We start from the raw sequence: 20,636 nt of genomic DNA, 5'->3' as shown, positions 1-20,636 counted from the left end.
ATAGAATAGAATAGACCTTTATTGTCATTGTACATGTACAATGAAATTATGGGTGATCCAAGCCAGCTGTGCAGGAATAAATAACAAAGAGGAGAAATACATACGATAAAGATGTATTTCTGTATGTAAGTAAATGTATGGTTAGTGTAGACCCGGAAACTGTGTAAGGAAAGGAATAGCATTCAACACAATCAGAACAGAGTGCTGCACATGCAATAACTAACTGTAACAACTGTGGAGGAAGCCACATGGCAAAAAGAGATAAATGCCCAGCATATGGCAGTAATGTCATAAATGCAAAAAATGGAATCACTTCCAGAAATGCTGCAAGTCATCACAAACAAGGGGATTTAAAAAGAGATCTGTAAACAGTGTTGAGATGCAAGCGCCCAGCAGTGATGAGGAAATGTTCTTTGTGAATGGGGTCAATGTAGACTCTGTGAACCCCTGTTTTCTGTATAGGAATGACATATTCACCGCTGTGCATATTAATAGAAAACCAATAGAGCGGCGCTAAATGTAATGACATTCCAGCCGTTCTTTTTTGTACAACTGAAACAAGATGGAAAACTCCTGCCATCACAGAAAACCAAACTGGAGGCATATGGAGGTGAGGAAATCAAACAGCTGGCACAGTTAAACGCTCGTGTCACTCTGGAGACAAGGAATACCCTCTGCAATTCTTTGTAGTGGATCAAGATGTACAACCTCTACTCTAAAATTCAGATGACATTACACTGCATTGATCAAAGAGATTTAAATAAAGCTCTGAAACGCCTGCATCACCCTATGCGTACCATAGAGGCAGTGGGCGCACAAATGCCTAACTTCACAGTCTTTTCTGTCCTGGATGTGAAATGCTCCTCTTGGCAGATAACGCTTGACTTCAAGTCATCCATGCTCACAACTTTCAACTCTCCATTTTCTGCTTTCTCAGAATGCCATATGGAATCAACTCAGCCAGTGAGGTGTTCCAGAGTGCAGTAGAGCAGATCTTTGCTGGATACCCCTGTGCTGTCATCGTCGACGACATAATCACTGGTGGAAGAGATATGAAAGAGCATTAACAGAATCTCAGAATGGTACTCAACCGTGCGAGGGAAGTCAAACTGGGACTTAACCCCCTAAAGTGCAAATCCTACTCAAAGAAGCCTGTTATGTTGGACGTGTTTTCACAGGCAAAGGCTTAAAGCCTGATCCAGTGAAGACCAAAGCAATTAATGAGATGCCCACACATTAGAAAACGTCACAGCTCCAAATCTAAACTGATCATCAGTCACAATCCTAAACAAGCCCATACAGTCAGCTCCAGCCAGACTGCAGCGTATGATGCTGAGACTGCAAAGGTACAACTTCCAGATGGTTTTAAAAAAAAGGCTTGTAGATGGCTGAACAGTCCTCTCAGCTGGCTGGCAGTTCTTACATTAGATGATCTGGGAGAGTTTGCAAGCCAAAACTCCACGTATGAACACTAAGGCGTAGAAGATGGACTGTTTAAAAAAGCTATTGCTATTCGTGGAAACTACATGTAACTTGATGATGACAAAGTGAAATGCTGATTATGTTCTTACCAGTGAAAGAGTTTCAGGTTTGAAGTGAATGATTATTTTCAAGCTATAATGCTATAAACTAGAATCTATTGTTAATGCATTATGCTGAAGATGTCGTTAGTCATACAGTCCTAAGCTAAAGAAAGAACATCTCACCAGTGTTATTGTAAAACAGGGGTTTCCCATATCTGTTCGAAGCAAATAGTGCACTGCGCATGCACCAGTAAAAATGTCTAAGACGGGACTGTGCCGGGTCCCCAGCCATGAGTCAAGCTGTTTGCATGTAATGTCTCTTCAGTTACAGCAAATGCTTACAAAGAATCACGAATCCAGCGTCTTTACTAAAGATCAAACAGTTAGAATAACAATACTAAGAATCGGTCAAATATAATGATGCGGTGAATTCACTGACTTTATAAAAGCCCAGAACATTCTTTAGTGAAATTACTTAATTTAAAAACTGTATTGTATTGTGAAAGCATCAGACTTCCGGTTCAACCGAAAGTAAAGGTGGATTCATTGTGGGAAGGGCGATAAACTAGTGCAAGGTGAAGGAGGTCTGTTCATCTGTTTTCTTCCTCTCGGTCACTTTAATCTGGTTCTTCGGTCAGTCAGATTAAACTGGAGTCGTCCAGGAGGATGAGGATAACCGTGCTGCTTGTCTCCCTCCTGCTCGGTAACATCACCTTTATTCCTCTTTCTGTTTCTGTCAGTTTGATCAGTCAACAGTTGAAATACTCACTTGGCGCACACACGCACCGAGTGTGGCGATTCTTCACGTCCAGTTCACGTTATTTCACCACAGTAACAACTTAAGATTACTCAGATATAACTTGTTAAAATGCCAGTATGAAGTTAAGAACATGAAGTCGTCTGTGTGAGCATCTGTATCAGTTCTTAATCGCTGCTTTCGGCTCCCTCCCGTGTGCGTGTTTTCTTACGTTTTTCATTCTTTCCTCATTACCTCTCTGTCTCTCTGTCATCCCTCTCCCTCACTTACAGTTGGGTAAATATTTAAATTCCACCGCTTTTCACAGAGATATCAACACAGGTATAACTGATAGCTCAGGTGGAAGCAGGACTGCTCTGCGTTCAAATATGGGTTGATTACTTGCGCAGAGTGCAGAAGAACAAAACATGATCTGCGTCGGACACATCCGCATTACACAGTAACTGTGTCATTTGGGTAAATACGCACATGCCAATGTACCGGTATTGTGCAGTGTCATACTGGGTATTTATTAAAGTCGGTAGCCTATTAAAATCCTGCCAGTCCACTGCTTGACTGCGTGCATGCATTTTGTACTGGGTTTCCCCTGCCGCTGTGAAACTGGCGACCCCAGGTCATCAATAAGCATCAATGCTGTTGAAACCTGTCCTACTGAATTGTACTTTGCTTTTCTTACTTGACAGATGATGATGATGTACATGCAGTGACACATTTATTAGGCTACTTGAAAATATATTTCATTAAATTACAATGCATGTGGAACATTATGATATTAGGCAGAAGACTTGGTCCTGAACAGACTGTGTTCTCTATATGTCAGTATAAAGCATAGCATTAGTTTATTAATGTTTATTAAATTAATTGTATTTATAATCAATAACTAACATTTCTGTTCATCTAAAGGTCACAAAAGAAAATGCATGAACATCAGAGAATCGCTGTATATTGACTAATAGTACTTACTGTCATGTCACGCTGCGGCTCTGAGGCAGGACATTTCCTTATTTTACTCGATTTACACACCTGTGCTCCTCCTGCATGTTTTTACATGTGCTGACAGAGTTTTCATACTGTGTGTATACCTCTGAGGATTTATACTATAGTTATATTGAATAAGTGACATTGTCATGGTCCTCCATCTTTGAGTTATGGACTTAACAGTTCTGTTTGTTGTTGACTAATTCCTGCTTGATTCATAGTTAGTATATTGTTATGTTTTTTCAGTTTTGTTTTTAGTAGATATTTTCTAGCTTATTTCTATAAGTTCTGTCTTAGTTTTGTAATCTAGTTTTGCAATTCTGGTTCAGTTCAGCTGTGTCTACTTTTCCACTTGTTTTTTAAACATTAAAATAATTCATTTAAATTCTGTTTATATACCACTAGTTCAGAACAACAGTCATGTCAAGGAGCTTAATATTGTAAAGAACCTACAGTAGTAGAATCAAAACCTCAACAGTCAGATGATCCCCTATGACCAGCACTTGGTGACTGTGTGAAGGAAGAACAACAACAACAAAAAAGGGAGAGAAAAGACAAGGGTAATGACATCCTGTAGTGGTGTATAAATGCACGGGGAATGAAAATAATGGGAAAGGAGGAAAAATGCATCATGGGAAGCCTCCAGCAGCCTGACCTCATAACTAAGGAATGAGTCAGTGTCACCTGATCCACCCCTAACTATGACAAAATTCAGATCTGCTTTCAGAAACTGATCTCCAGTCTGTTTTTTAGCCTCAGGAACTCAGGACAGAAGTTCACCCACTACCGTTTTCGTTTTGTAGTTTCTTAAATTTCAGAATAGAAACAGGAAAGCTGGACTTTCTTTTCATGTGTTTGCACAATTGAGCTACAGATAATTCTACACCGGCTCAGATTGTTTGTTTAGTATGGAACTCAGATTGATTTAACCTCTTTCTGCGTCCTCAGTTTCCCAGTATGCCTCAGGAGTCGAGGTGTATGAGGGGGAGGAGTCTGTCCTTCTGCTCTGCCAGCTTCCCGTTCCAGCTGAAGAGGGTGTAGTTGTGTGGGGACGCGATGACCTGAATCCTTCAATCATTCATGTTCGCACAGAGGAAGGTGATTATCTTACAGAGCAAAATAAACAATACGTCAACAGAACATCCATTCAAAAGGACGCACTGAAGACCGGAGACCTCAGCCTCACTCTGAGAAAACCTACATTCTCTGACAGTGGACTCTACACCTGCACCGTACGCAAGGTTGGAGAAAAACAGAACCAGACTGAAGTGCAACTAAAGGTCAAAGGTCAGTGCTGTAGATTCCCCTTAGAGAGTGACCAGAGAGAAAAGTGACCATCCAACATTACAAAGATGAAAGGCTTTCAGGAACGGTCAACATAAGCAGAGAAGATCAAAGGCTACGTTCACACTGCAGGTCTTAATGCTCAATTCCAATTTTTTGATGAAATCCGATTTTTTTGTCTGGTTGTTTACACTACAAATAAAATGTTACAGCAAACGCGCTCTAGTGTGAACCATTCACGGTCCTCAAAGCGCAAAAGAAGATGTCACACACAACGCGCTCTGTTTAGACCCAGACCAAACAGTATTGTTTGACTGATGGCCCTTAATATAAAGACTTGTTTCGGACTTTACGTTTCCCAATTTTGCTTTAAGTAATAAAGTTATTTTGTTATTTACATTTGGCCTAATAATGATCCTTATTGCTGTTTTAGAGAGGAGCGGTGCTTCAAAGGATAGTTGCAGATTTCTGTCAGAATCTGCAGACTAAATAGCCAGGCGCTGATAATTGGCGTCTGTCTTGTGTCAGTGATGTAAAAGGCGGATTTAATGCGACATGACCATTCAAACAGCAGTCGCTTTCGAAAACATCAGATATGTATCGGATTCAGTACCACATACGAAAGTGACCCAGATCGGATTTGAAAATATCTGATTTGTGCCGTTCAAACTATCATACCATGATCGGATATGGGTCGCATGGGGTCAGAAAAGTCGAATTTGATGCGCTTTCGCCTGCAGTGTGAACGTAGCCAAGGTCAGACTTCTGTTTAAAAAGGATAAACCAACATATAACTGTGATTTCATCAGCAGAAATCATTATAAAAACAATCAAAATAAGATTTAAAAATCTTAAATCCATTTGAAGCAGAGGTCATGCTAGAATTCATTTCAATTAGCATGGTTATTATCAGTGAATTCATATTAATTATAAATGAATTCTTTAAAACATTCAGCATCATGTTCAGGTTGTGTTTGTGTTCATTACAGAGCGTCCTCCTCCTCCTCCAATCTGGCCCAAAGTTCTCCCAGCGGTCCTGGTTCCGGTGCTTGTCCTGGCTATTGGCATTAGTATTTTCATGTGTCTTGTATATCAAAGGATGAAGAAAACAGCAGGTGGGTGTAGTAGTGTGTGAGTGGGTGGGTGGCCCTTTATAGATCACCATAGTAACAAATGCTGAATACCTGGCCTGCTCCTAAAGGAGCGGTGCTTACAGTTTCAGTTTTACATTTGATGTCACTGAGCAAAGTTTCTACAGAAGCCCCAACTACTACATGTTCTGACTGGATATAAAAAAATAAGATGAAATGTTTTCTATTTTCCCCAGAAATACTTTTGGAAAATTATTATTGATAACTTGACAGAGTAAACCTATAACACACCTGTCTCTGTTGGACAGGTGTGTTATAAAAATGTGTGGTATGAATCTGTATCTGTCCTTCTGGCAGCAGAGCTGAATCAGCCTGAGCAGCATTCCTTCTGCCTGTCCAGCAGTGGTGTGTGGTGACACTTATAGGAAGACTGCCAGAAATGATGCTTTCTGCACTTCTTCTTGGCTGCAGAATTATAAAATGCTATTAACTTCATAGTTGTCATGTAATTATTTATTTAATTTTGATTTATTTAAAACCATTTCTAGCAATAAAACACCATGAAAACACCCCAATACACATAAAATTGTATAAAAAGGACATCAATTATCAAAAGTAAATGTACTATGGTTTAAACTCTGTACATCGTGGAAATAAGTGATTCCTAATACACTCAACAAAAATATAAACGCAACACCTTTGTTACTGCTCCCATTCCCCATGGGATGGACATAGAGACCTAAAATTCATTCCAGATACACAATATAACCATCCCTCCCAAACAGTGGTCACAAATCAGTCCAAATGTGTGGTAGTGGGCACATCTGCCATATTGAGATAATCCATCCCACCTCACAGGTGTGCCACATCAGGATGCTGATCTGACATCATGAGTAGTGCACAGGTGTACCTCAGACTGCCCACAACAAAAGGCCACCCTGGAATGTGCAGTTTTGTCTCACAGCAAAATGCCACAGATGCCACAAGCAATGAGGGAGCGTGCAATTGGCATGCTGACAGCATGCTGAACATTCAATGCCCGTGCATTGAATGTTCATTTCTCAACCATAAGCCGTCTCCACAGGCGTTTCAGAGAATATGGCAGCACATCCAACCGGCCTCACAACCGCAGACCTCGTGTAACCACACCAGCCCAGGACCTCCACATCCAGCAGGTTCACCTCCAAGATCGTCTGAGACCAGCCACCCAGACAGCTGCTGGAACAATTGGTTTGCACAACCAAACAATTTCTGCACAAACTGTCAGAAACCGTCTCAGGGACGCTCAACTGCATGCCCGTCGTCCTCATCGGGGTCTTGACCTGACTCCAGCTCGTCGCCGTAACAGACTTGTGTGGGCAAATGCTCACATTCGATGGCGTCTGGCACGTTGGAGAGGTGTGCGCTTCACGGATGAATCATGGTTCACATTGTTCAGGGCAGATGGCAGCTGAGAATGTCCCAGTTCTTGCATGGCCAGCATACTCACCGGACATGTCACCCATTGAGCATGTTTGGGATGTGCTTGACCGGCGTATACGACAGCGTGTACCAGTTCCCACGAATATCCAACAACCTCGCACAGCCATTGAAGTGGAGTGGACCAACATTCCACAGGCCACAATTGACAATCTGATAGACTCCATGCGACGATGTGTTGCACTGCATGAGGCAAATGGTGGTCACACCAGATACTGACCGGTTCTGGGTCCCCAGACCCCCAATAGCGCAAAAAACTGCACATTCCAGGGTGGCCTTTTGTTGTGGGCAGTCTAAGGTACACCTGTGCACTACTCATGATGTCAGATCAGCATCCTGATGTGGCACACCTGTGAGGTGGGATGGATTATCTCAATATGGCAGATGTGCCCACTACCACACATTTGGACTGATTTGTGACCACTGTTTGGGAGGGATGGTTATATTGTGTATCTGGAATGAATTTTAGGTCTCTACGTCCATCCCATGGGGAATGGGAACAGTAACAAAGGTGTTGCGTTTATATTTTTGTTGAGTGTAGATGTTTTTTCGAAAGCTGGAGCCTGCATCTGTTCAACTTACCAGTTTTATTAAACAGTGTTGCCGAGATGGTAACAGAGAAGTGAAAGAGCCAGGTTGCCTCAAACACTTCTCCTCCATCAGGCTCCCCGCAAAGACCCAAAACATGCGTGTGCAATCAACCAGAAAAAAGCTACTGACCTCTCAGTGTCATTAAATCACATTTCTCTCAATGAAGACCCCAATGCAGGATTTAAACCTCATGTCAAAAGAACAAAAAGAAAGGTATTGTAACCTTTATTAAAGTCAAATTCAAAAAGCATTGAAATCCAAAAAGCCAAAAGAAGTCCAAAAGAACACGAGGGTAAAAAAAACAATGAACAAAACAAGGATTAGAAACCCGAGGAGGACAATACAGAAACTCTGACAAAAGACAAAGGTATGCTGGAGCTATGTCTACATACAGATACAATGAGGACTAAATAGGGTAGAGTGGAAACTCCTGAGTGGAGTTTGTATATTCTTGTTGTGCTATCTGAGTTCTCTGTGTGGATATTCCTGGCATCTCAAACCTGCCAAATGAAAAATTAAAGGCAACCCCTTGTGAGTGAGAGAATATCCAGAAGTAGCTTCGTCTCATTTCTAATGTTTTTAAATTAGTGTTGATGTCTTGTGCAGTTTCCTCTTTATATACCTCTGTGAAACCTCTCAATTATCTTTTGTCTGAATAGTGGAACACAAAATAACTTGACTTAATGACAATTATTCCTCAATCAGTCTCCAAAAGTTGAATCTGTTCATCTGGACGTAGCGTTTTCAGTGGGGGAAACGTTTTGTCACTCATCCAAGTGACTTCTTCAGTCTCAGCTGACTGCATGTTTCCCCAATCTTATAAACAGTACATTTGCATAATGACTGAAACCAGCCCACTGAAGGAACAATGGGCTGGGAGGTCAGTTCTTTAATCATAACCATGCAAATTCTCATGACTTGCAGCCATTCCCCAACTCTCTGTGAATGGTACTCATGGCCATTGATCAGTGGCTTTTGGTCAGTGGTTGTTGATCAATGGTCATTATGCAAATGTACTGTTTATAAGATTGGGGAAACCTGCAGTCAGCTGAGACTGAAGAAGTCACTTGGATGAGTGACGAAACGTTTCTCCCACAAAACGCTACGTCCAGATGAACAGAATCAACTTTTAGAGATTTACTTTCCTGGATGATTGAAAATGCATCAAGACATTTCTCAATCCGATTTTTAAAAACATTTTGAACACTGATTTTCGTCTCAACTATACTTCAAATGTTTGTTTTTAATGTGATTTACAGTTTCTGTTTGGCGCAGCTCATGTTCTGCTCTGTTCCCTCAGTCTGCCAGCTCAAAGTTGTTGATGTGACAGAGGGAGCAGACTCTGTCCTGCTACCCTTCATATCCAAAAAACTGAGGAATACGGAGACCGCCAAAGTGGAGTGGAAACATATCCAAGAAGACGAAATGAAGGTCGTGTATGAGAAGGATCGGAAAAGTCAAGACGTACCTTACACAGACCGCACAGAGATGAGGAAAGATCCATGGAACACAGGAAACGCCAGCCTAACTTTGTTAGGTCCTCGCTCTGAAGATGGAGGTGTTTACATATGCACCATGTATGACACGCATGGAAAGGCCCTGAAACAGAAAGTAGTGGCACTCTGGGTCAAAGGTCAGTATTAGAGGATGTGAGCTTGAAAGATCCTGATGATGTCTTAGTGTGTTAACTTGCTTTGTTTCAAAGAAACATCTACAGTCACATTTAAGCATATTACTAAGTTGTCTGTGAAGGTCTGTCTTCACATAAAAAAAACTGAAGAACTGATGAGTTATACAGTAAATGAAAAGCAGTGTGAGAGACAGAAGAATGCAGGCTATCACGAATCTTAGAACCTGTGTAGTAAACTACAAAAGTGCAAAGTGACAGCAGTTGTGAGCTGTGTTGATGCAACAGGCAGTTACATTTGTAGGGAAGAGCACATCAGGTTACAAAATGGGTTACCTCATAGCATTTCAGAATGGTTTGCAGTTGCAATTGTGCAGATTTCCCACTGAAGCATTAATCTCCAGTAACAGTCATGAAGTGGGAAGAGTTTTTTTTTTTGTAGATGAAATCATAGAGAATAAAACTACAGTCCTAAGTAATAACTATATTTAGTACAAAGTAATTGTTTTCAGCAAAGACGTTTTCAGGAAACAGGAAAAACAGCTCTGAATGTGAGTGTTTATTATCCTCTGTCCTTCATACTAACTACACACAGTCACGTGATCTTGGTCTTGGTCAGGACTCTGATCTGACCTGATGCTGTGTTTCTTCTTTACAGAGGGCTGGCTGAAAACCATCAGAAGCTTCTTCCCGTGTGCCAGACAGAACAGACAGAATTATGTCATCTGAATGAAAAGGCAAAGGTGAATCTGTTCACTGTTCAGTCAATGTGATTCATCTCTTGATGAAGCTTTTCCAAATGAAACTCACAGTAATAAGGTCATTACCAAATGAAAAGTCACATTGACAAATATGTAAAACTACTGTGAGTTTGTGAGCTCTCAAATGTCTGTTTCAGTCAGTTTGAACACTTGACACATGCACTGAGCACAACCTGAACTAATATTCAGATCGTCTGTGCACACTTTAAACTAAAGTTCTGCATAGAGAGGTGAGAGCAGTAAAGTGTTTTTTAGTACATTTTTAAATAAAATTTAAGATTTATTTCATTTATTTGGGAATAAAAATAGAAAAATTCTAAAAATGTTAGCTATCTAACATTTACAAAGGTAAACAGTTACTTTGATGACAGATGTCTGTACTAATTGATACTGTAGTATTTAACTATTTTAACTTTGATTTCAATTTACTGAAGGTTACCTGTGGGGTTCAACAGGGTTCAGTGCTGGACCCCAAACAGTTTATACTGGACATGCATGAATCGTATCTAAATTACTACAACTTTATTTGCTGTAATGTATCATCAGTTATAGTCATTTACTTTTCTCTGGGAAAAGTTTAGAACAGTGCCTGAATGCAGTGGAAAAAAATGTTGCGACACATACATCATCACTAAATGACAGCAAAATAAAATGTATAATAATTAGTAACTAGTCAAAAGTAGCTGTTATAAATTATTAAGAGTGTGTACCACTATGTAAGTTTTAAAAACATGGTGCTAAAAAATATGAAAGTGAATCAAAACTTTCATTGTTTATAAAAAAAAGAATATTTTTGTGTGTTTATTTCTGTATGTTTATTGTTATTTATTCTTTCAAAATTATTTTACTTTTTTTTTACTATGTTTCCTTTGGTCTTAGTTTCGTTTATTTAGAATATACTGCATGTGAAAAGTGTAGTTGGAACATGCTATAGCTTCAGCTTTCAGCTCTAAGACTAAAATCTCCAGTTCAGTTCATTTTTTGTCATTTATTTATTGTTATAGCATCTCTTGGTTGTTTTTGTTATTTTTTGACTTTGGTTTTGTTTTCTTAGAAAAAAAGATGTATGTTAGGGTTAGTTAGGGTACTCTGCGTATAACAGATGTTTGAAGCTGTTCTGGAGTTTCAGAGCTGTTGTAGATCATACATAAAATATGCTTGTGTGTGTTCAGACTGTTTGTCAATGGGGAGACTCTCAGGGAAACATGCAAATTGGACTCTGCTTTCTATAGAGAGTCCAATTTGTATGTCCAATTTGTGCAACTCCTGAAACTCAGGACTGTTGCGCTGTTGCACTGTGCTGTTGTGGATCTAGAGAAAACATGTGCTAACTGAGGAACTAATGAATGAGGAAGTAAGGAGTGGCAGAAAAGTATGTGCCTGTCTGAGCCTGCAAAACACTGAATTTGAAACCAGGGTTGTACCTTTATCTGTTGTCAGGAACAATGCAGTGCTCTCTGCCGATGCTCGCACGCATTAGGTCTTGGTGTGGATTTTATTGTCATTCCTTGAAAAGAGAACTGGTAGAGTTCCTTCTTTCATTTGTCAGCAGTCACAACAAAGTAACTAAAAGTGCCTATTACAAGTATTTTTTGTAGAGCTGAAGTTGTCCCTGTTGATTCTGATTATTTGTGCCATAACAGTGGTATAAACAGGAAATTATTGAAACCAACTCTGTGAATTCAATGAGAGGAACTGTTACAGAAAAAACAATAGCAATGTAATGTTGACTCTATCTCACCTTTCTTTAATCCTAAATCTGCTCATCCTCACTTACTAGCTAGCTTTTTATGTTAACATCAGCTGTGGCATGATACTTAAACTGAAACAGTAACATGTATCCCAGACATTGACAGATCCCATGTTGTGCACAGTGTATTCCATTTTTAATGGAATATCTTTTGAGGACAACCAAACTCTATTACCAGAGTCATAGGTACAGGCCATGATCGTAAGGTGATGTTTGCTTTGGTCTGCAGTCCTGAGTAGAGCTATTCAAGTATCAACACTACCATAGACCAGTGTCTATGGTAGTGTTGAAGATGATGCTGCACTTGGGAATCCCATTTACTAGTTACACTCTGATTAGTTTAGACGGTGATTGAAAAAAGGCACAAGAATATGGAATTTTACAAAAAACTGTGAAAACCGCACTCCTGTCCCTGCATCAGATGCATCTAGTTCTTCATTAAATTCACATGGGCTCTTGTTGACCTTTAAGTAAAAATATGTAACACAACACTGCAAAAGTGCTTGCGGTAATGGTGTCGGAACCGGGACCAGGACCTTGATTTTTCATGCAACGTGCATGGTGTGTATTGTGCTCTTATTGGTTTTCAGCTAATAGCTCCTTGAGAATAACATTTTAGGTGCAAAAAATATTTTATGTCAGTCCAGTTGTATTGTTAGTTTTTGTAATATAGATTCAGAAATGGGAACAAATTGTGTACTTTTGCAACATGCTGCCATTGTAGTAAAGTGCCTAAAGATACAGATTTGCTAAGTTGATTCATAGGTCAGTGTTAAGTGGCTTAGCAAACAAATGAAAAACATAATTCTGAAAGCAGTCAGGTACAATAACTGGATTGAAAGTGCAGGAAAATGCCAATATAAGGCCATGCATTCATTTCCAAGGCAATGAAAGAGCTTCACAGAGCCTAGAGAAGTATTGCTTCAAACTACTTTATAAAACTATACGACAGTCTTTCTCCTGGGTAGCAAAATATGAAGAAATAAGTGTGATTTAAGACTCTAGCACAATGTTTATTTACAACAATCTCTATATACTCTTTTAATACAGAATATCCTCAACTGTACAAGTTATCTTTTGTACGAAATGTTCTGATTGTACTCTGTGACCATAGTGGGTATTTCTGTTTGTACTTCTTCTTGGTCAAAAGCCTTTCTGACTCTGTATACTCTGTATTGATTGACCCCTTTGCAAAGGAAAATAAAACCTCACAAAGACAACTTGTTTGTGCGCATTTCAATTTATTTTAGATTTCCTGAACAAGGTTAAGATTTTCCTTCACCTTTAATAATTTAATTTAAAATAAAAAAAATATTTATAAATAAATATTTCAAAATAAATTATTAATCCATTAATAAATGCTTGATTAAACTTTCTATTAAAATCACATTTCTAAAAAAGAAATATTCATAACTTTGTTTTAAAATACATTTTAAAAAAAGCAACATAAGTAAATTATTTCAAAAATCAAAGATTTATTTAAAATGGTGATTCCACTCCTCATTTTCAAAATTATTTCCTTATTTTGCTCTTCGAATAGCAATTATATTATTATATATAACTATTACATACCTATTACTACATAACTAATATAACTATTACCTCAACTCAGGACTGCCAATTGAATTGATATGAGTTCCCATTGTTTAAACATCAGCACAAAAACTCAAGCCTTGACCTGAGTCTCTTTCCAAAATTCAGCAACAGTGCCACACGTCGCCAACAGCTCCACATTTTCTCCCTCTGTACCTGTATAGTTCCACCCTGCAGCACCAAAAGAAAGCAAGCAACGTCTGCCTTGCTCTAGCAGCACCTGGCCGTGTGCAGAGGATGCCCAGCATGGTCCATAATGTCCATATGCACCTTAATTTGGTTTTATATAAGTGCGTGGAATGAGTCTTCAGTTGAATGTTTTTAATAGGCAAAAAATACTTAAATAAGTAAATGGCGAGTCAAATTTTTGTCTTTTTTTTTCTATTTTTGCTGATCCGAAAATTGAGCCGATCCGTGACTTAAAACCGTGATCCAATCCGAACCATGAGATTTTTGATCCGTTGCACCACTAGTAGGTATGCACAGGTACAAGGATTAGAATGAAAAAGGTGTCCAAACAAAAACTTTAAAAGACCTATTGTTCAAGGCCAGTTTATGAAATTACAAGAAAATTTGAAGCAAAATATAAAGAAAGAGAGTTGGATTCAAGATTTTTGGACAGTATCTATTTACAATAATAAATTAGTTTTACTGATGTACTTTTAATGACCCTAGCTCACATAAGTCTTGCAGCTGGTAAAACTGGGTCCATCTTGCATTTTGAATGAACAACATTTAGGCTAATTTAAAACAACAGAATATGTGTTATTTTTTTAAATTGTCTAAGAATGTGTAATAAGTTACAAATAGTTTTCCTTATTAATGAACTCTAAAATATCAGTAAAAACCTAAATAATAAAGATGTCAGAAGACTTTGCTTTCCTTCACTGTCATTATTTTGTTTGTTTATTTTGTTATTAAAAGTCGTTACTCACACACTTTTTTCCAGTGAAAGTGTGATTCAGTATTTTGATACCAGTTTTGTAATTTTGAGCATCTGAGGCAGGAGCCCATGTTACTCTCCTTTGGTACTTGGTTCCCCATTCTTGATTGTGGATTTAGTTTGTTTCTGAAAAATGAAAAATAGATTAGAACGATGTTTAACATAACAGCAACTGTTTAAAACTTTATCAAATGCTGCACTGAGATCATTGGGGCCAGGACAAGCACAGAGATGAATACACTAGTGCCAAATCACAAAAACAGTTGCCCCACAACAATCAGATGATCACCATGACCAAGCACTTGGCAACCATGGGAAGGAAAAACTTCCTTTTAACAGGAAGAACCTTCCAGCAGAACCAGGCTCAGGGAGGGAGCGTCATCTGTTGAGAGTAGTTGGGAGTAATAGGAGGAAGACAGGACAAAAGACGTGCTGTGGAAGAGAGTGCGAGATTAAATGCAACGTGGTCTGTAGTCACACAGTCACACAGTGAGTGAAAGGTGAATAAGAAGAAATACGCAGTGCATCATGGGAAGCCCTCAAAAGCCGAGGCTTATTGCAGTGTGACTAAGGGAAAATTCAGGGTTACTCGATCCAGGCCTAACTACAGTATCTGCTCTGTCATAGAGGAAAGTTTTAAACCTAATCGTGAAAGTAGAGAAGGTGTCTGAATCAAAACTGGAAACTGGTTCCACAGAAGAGAGGCCTGAATGCTGAAGGCTCTGCTTCCCATTCTACATTTAAATATCTTAAGAACCACACGTATATCAGTCTGAGAGCAAAGTGCTCAATTAGGGTAATACAGTACTGTGAGGTCTTTAAGATAAGACTGAACCTGATTGTTCAAGATCTTGCATGTGATGAGAAGCACTTTAAATTCAGAAGAGACAGCATTGTGGAAGGGCAGGCCACTGGACAGCAGGTACCACCGGCAAATAGAAGAAGTGCAACTTAAATGGTGCCAACCAATCAGTGTTTTAAAAAATATCACATTTCAGTTCATTAAGATTTTAAAGTCACTATCAAGCTTGATTTAAAAGTGGAATGTCCGTTTCTGACACATGGTCAAAAGACCACAAGGTGTGAGAAGGTAAGAATATTTGTCCTACTAATCATATTTAAAATGGCATCAATGTTTAAATAAAAATTACTTGTGTGTGTGTGAAGCTGTAGAAAGCAGCTTTTCAGGTTTTAGAAAGAGTCTTTTATTTTGCATGTTAAAAAAATTCAGTTTTCTTTTCCACAGGGCAACATTGTGGAATAAGGGATACTTCTTGATGGCAGCCCAACATTTGGATATCTCAAAAGAGACCCACAGCTCCCATTCCAAATCAGGATCTCCGGTTAGACAATACAAGTAAACAATATATGACAACCCCCTCATTTCCAGCCAGTTGGGGCAGATGTCTCCCTTGCATGAGTCAGGTTGGACAAAGGATTTATTCCTGCTTTTCCTTCCCACTGTTGCCAATGCTCACTCATAGAGGATTATCTGATTGTTGGGGTTTTCTCTGTATTATTGTAGAATCTTTACTTTTCAATATAAAGCACCTCAAGGTGAGTATTGTTGTGACTTGGCGTTAAATAAATAAAACTGAATTAAGCTGAACAAGGAAAGGGAAGATGCAGGATTCCTGGGTGCACAAGATCACAAAAGTGATAATGTGCACCTCTGTTTCACAGCACAGAAGAACAGTTTTCTGAAGTTTCACACAGAGTGGTTCACAACATGAGAGTAAATATGACATGACATAGTACCATATGAACCAAAGATTGTATCAAGTCATATTTGTAAATATGTTTCAAGTGTTTTTCAATTCTTTGTTTCATAATTTGTTGGAATATTTTCATAGCTAGATAGACAGATAATATTACACATGTACTCATGTGAATAATAATGGAAATGAATGAACTAAATACATAAGAAAAGAAAGGAACACCAACAAGAGCCTATATTAAATTTATAGAGCTCTTCTAAGAAAAGCATATGTGTTTGGCACAACAGTGCATTCAGATCATGACTCTGATTGTAAAAGCTGCCAGACGATATCGTCCTCTACATTAGGGGGGACTAATGTTGAAACAGAAACAAAGTGACTGGTACTTTTTTGTCATCCTCAGTTAATACAGCCTATGTTCGGAAGCCAAGTCAGACATTGTTAGATCTTGTGCTCCACCCTGCATTAATATGACAGTGTGAAATTTCCAGCTACGGTTGTTGGCTATGCAGCTGATGGTACAGTTTCTGATCGGCTGATCAGCAAATACACAGGAGCAGCCAACAGGTCAGTTATAACCTCACTGTTATTCACCACACAAATCACAAGTTAAGACCCACAGTCCATGATGCTGTAGTGCATATTACACAATAGCTTCCTCTTTTTTCAGACATTTATTTACTTGATACCATGTTGTGCAGCTCTATTTGCTTTAAGAGACTGAAATATTTTTGAAAATGAACTTCCATCCATCCATCTTCATCCGCTTTATCCAAGGCCGGGTCGCGGGGGCAGCAGCCTAAGCAAAGAGGCCCAGACCTCCCTCTCCCCAGCCACCTCCTCCAGCTTATCCGGGGGAACACCAAGGCGTTCCCAGGCCAGCCGAGAGATATAATCTCTCCAGCGTGTCCTGGGTCTGCCCCGGGGCCTCCTCCCAGTGGGACATGCCTGGAACACCTCACCCAGGAGGCACCCAGGGGGCATCCTTATCAGATGCCCGAACCACCTCAGCTGGCTCCTTTCGATGTGGAGCAGCAGCTGCTCTACGCTGAGCCCCTCCCGGATGGCCGAACTTCTCACCCTATCTCTAAGGGAGAGGCCAGCCACCCTTCGGAGGAAGCTCATTTCTGCCGCTTGTATCCGCGATCTCGTTCTTTCGGTCACTACCCACAGCTCGTGGCCATAGGTGAGGGTAGGGACGTAGATCGACCGGTAAATTGAGAGCTTCACTTTTACACTCAGCTCCCTCTTCACCACGACGGACCGGTTCAGCATCTGCATTACTGCAGCTGCAGCCCCAATCCGTCTGTCGATCTCCGGCTCCCTTCTCCCATCACTTGCGAACAAGACCCCGAGATACTTGAACTCCTCCACTTGGGGCAGGAACTCATCCCCGACCTGGAGTGGGCACTCCACCCTTTTCCGGCTGAGAACCATGGCCTCAGATTTGGAGGTGCTGATCCTCATTCCCGCTGCTTCACACTCTGCTGCGAACCGTTCCAGTGCGAGCTGGAGGCCCTTCACCTCCACCTCCTGAAAATGAACTTATATTTAAAAAAAATCTGAAATAAAAGCTCTGTCCAGCAATGTCTAGGAACATGGTTGTAACAGTTGAATAAATATACTTACCAGTTTTTCAAGAGTCACTTGAACAATTTGTAAATCTTTGATTAAAAAAACAAACAAAAAAGTTTCAGAACAGAAAAATCTGTGTCAACAAATACATTTATAACAATTTAATCCTAACCAGAAAAAGGAAACTAAACCTATAATGTTCTGCCTTTTATAACTTAAATTGGATATTACAGTTGTAAACTGCCCTAGAGCTCCCTCTAGTGTCTGCTTTGTAATATGGGTTCGGTTACTTTGAGAAGGGAAAAAATGAGAACGTGAAGAAGAAATAAAAGATGGCGGAAAGTGATACCGTAATGTTATCGTTCTAAGCTGATACGGACCTTAAAATGTTGGACAAGATATGTCTGTAAGTATGAGTGTCGATAAAATAATTATTATCTTTTGTTTTGTGTAAAAATGGTACGATAATTTGTACATTTGAATGTTTTATCTTGTTAGCTTGCAGTAAGAGTGTAACAAGCTAGTTTACAATGTTAGTTAGCTAATACAGTATTTTGTACTTTCAGTTTTACGATGGTCAAAGAGAAGGCAATGGTCAGAGGCCATTCTTCAATAAATCAGCGCAAAAAGGAAAATAAGTCTGGTTATTGGAGCATCGTTATCTCGCTGTCTAGCTGGTGAAACTAAGAGACTCAGGGCGAGGACAGCATATATAACCTTAACCAGACAGAAATAAAGTGATAAAGTAGGCTAAGTTGTTATCATTGAAATTATTTTAGCTTTAAGGGGAAAAAATAAAAATAAGTAAATAGCAGCTCATATCCCATTTCTGCTTCAACTGCCAACTCAGCTCATCTAAAAGAGGAAGCTAAAGCATCCATCTAAGAAAAGGTAAGCACTTTAACTACAATAACTTCATATGAAAAGTGCTGAAAAAAAAAATACATGTGGAAACTGCTTTATCAGGATCCACTGCCAGAATAAAGAATAAATGAAGAATTTGAAGACAGTCTTCTTACCCTAAAAGTAGAGCAAATGACATGCTTTGGTCTTTCAAACAGCGCCTTATAACAAGAACCAACCCCTCCTCTTTGTGACTCAGTATGTTGCTCATGTAAATCAGCAATAGAAAATTTATACCATTAATGGAAATAAGAAGGAGAAAATTGATAACATTACCAGAAATGAGCAGAAGTAGATTAATAACACCGAGAACATTGCAAAGTAATGCAAATAACATCATTACATCATTATCATGATTCAACTGTGAAAACCGCCCTGGACACGGATGGCTCTTTTCAACGTCAGGTCGCTGGTAAATAAGACCTTTGTGTTAAACGACTTTTTCTCCACCACGAGCCTCGATGCTCTCTTTCTGACGGAGACCTGGATTCGCCCTGGCGAGTCGCTTCCTTTTTCTGAGCTTCTCCCCCCGGACTGTGTCTTTTTTAGCTCTCTGAGGCTTACCGGCAGAGGTGGTGGCTTAGCCTCGGTCTCTAAATGTAAATACAAAGTCCGACAGCTACCCCGTTCTTCCTACATCAGTTACGAGGCTCAACTTCTGGAGATGACCGCCTCCATGATGACCCGGTTCGTAGAGTACGCTTGGAGAGTGTGATCGTGTGTACAGCGTCTCTTTATGTCTGTCTCCACGTTGGTTGAGTGTGGAGTAAGTGCATATGAGAGCATGAGGGTGGGAATGGATGTTTGTATCTGTGTGTGCCTGTATGTCTGTGTCTATATGTCAGGTTGGGTGTCAGGCGCCACCTCTCTGGGGACATCTCAGGCCCTCCAAGGTTTGGAGGCCTATCTCCCCCCTCCACCACTTCCCCTGCCAGTGGCGGACTCCCTCAGACATCGGTGCGTTGGTGGTTCTTTGTGTCTGGGGATGGGCGTCCAAGTACACACCGGCTCACTCCTTGGCGGCTGCTTATCGGGGCCTGGAGCCTGGGGCTCGCTCGGGCCACTTCGGAGGTGGGGTGCCCCCGGCCTCTCGGCCTGGGGCTCGGTCACTCAGGCACGGCTGGCTGCCGGCGGAGCTCACGGGCGCGTCACTGCAACTCCCCCTGGCTTCTGCTCCGCGGCTGCTGAGTGAGCCCTCATCTGGGACTCTCCTCAGCTCTTTCTGGGACAGTGGCGCGGCTGCCCCTCTGTTGGTCTTCCTTGGTCTCTTGTGTTCTGGGGGCCTCTGGATGTCTGGAGTTTTGATCTCCTCCATACCTGCTTCATGCCCTGGAGGACGGGGCTGTGGCCCCCCCACACCCTCTAGCACAGAGGTGTCAAACTCAAATACACAGTGGGCCAAAATTCAAAACTGGAACAAAGTCGCGGGCTAACATTAATATTTATTGAAAAAAAAAATCTTCCTCCAGATATAAGAATGAATCTTTTCTTATGGACTCAAATAAGTTTTTCTGGAAAACTGAATATGGAACAAGCAAAGCTTAATGCTAAACAATACATATATTAGCTGTATAATACCAGTAGGCCAGCTCTAATAGTCATTTGGTATGGCTTCGCGGGCCAAATGTAATTAGGCTGCGGGCCAAATTTGGCCCGCGGGCCAGAGTTTGACACCTATGCTCTAGCAGATCATTACATGAAGGAACCTTTTAAAAAAAAAAAACAAGCGCGTCCATGCTCACAGGTGTACACACGGGTGATCACACCCACAAACTACACCCTTTTTGGCTCCTACCTCAAAGCACACTGTGTTCTGTTGATCTTATGTGCTGCACAATAATGTTTAATATTTAGTATTTACTGTCATATTCCCATTTATCATTGTGATGTTGTTTATTCTATTACTCTTGTTCTCTTCTGCTTGTTTTCTTTTTTCTTTCTCAGCAGGTGATCCAGGTGATTGATATATGCATTTTTTTTCTTTCTTTTTTTTTCTGCCCGTTCTGTTGTTTTTTTGGGTTTTTTTGCCCTTCTCCCCCGTCCCTCTTCTCAGCTGTTTCTCT

General features: G+C 40.2%; 1 protein-coding gene across 1 annotated transcript; it reads left to right on the top strand.

Annotated features, from left to right (window-relative positions):
- Window positions 1-2,040: 2,040 nt before the first annotated feature.
- LOC309693584 (uncharacterized protein) lies at window positions 2,041-13,061 on the top strand. The gene is made up of 5 exons (XM_082512949.1): window positions 2,041-2,226; window positions 4,207-4,545; window positions 5,532-5,657; window positions 9,004-9,336; window positions 9,989-13,061. The coding sequence occupies exons 1-5, from the start codon at window positions 2,190-2,192 to the stop codon at window positions 10,057-10,059; spliced, it is 906 nt and encodes a 301-aa protein (XP_082369075.1). The 5' UTR covers window positions 2,041-2,189; the 3' UTR covers window positions 10,060-13,061.
- The last annotated feature ends 7,575 nt before the right edge of the window (window positions 13,062-20,636 follow it).

Source organism: Aulonocara stuartgranti (genome assembly GCF_965226115.1).
Source record: "Aulonocara stuartgranti genome assembly, chromosome: 18".
Taxonomy (NCBI): domain Eukaryota; kingdom Metazoa; phylum Chordata; class Actinopteri; order Cichliformes; family Cichlidae; genus Aulonocara; species Aulonocara stuartgranti.
The sequence above is the reverse complement of the archived record's forward strand: the minus strand, read 5'-3'. Positions and strand labels throughout refer to the sequence as shown.

Excerpts from the sequence above, each read along its gene's own strand:
- LOC309693584 (XM_082512949.1), top strand. The coding sequence starts at position 2,190 with ATGAGGATAACCGTGCTGCTTGTCTCCCTCCTGCTCG. Across the intron at positions 2,227-4,206 it reads GCTTGTCTCCCTCCTGCTCG|TTTCCCAGTATGCCTCAGGA; the intron begins GTAACATCACCT and ends CTGCGTCCTCAG. Across the intron at positions 4,546-5,531 it reads AGTGCAACTAAAGGTCAAAG|AGCGTCCTCCTCCTCCTCCA; the intron begins GTCAGTGCTGTA and ends TGTTCATTACAG.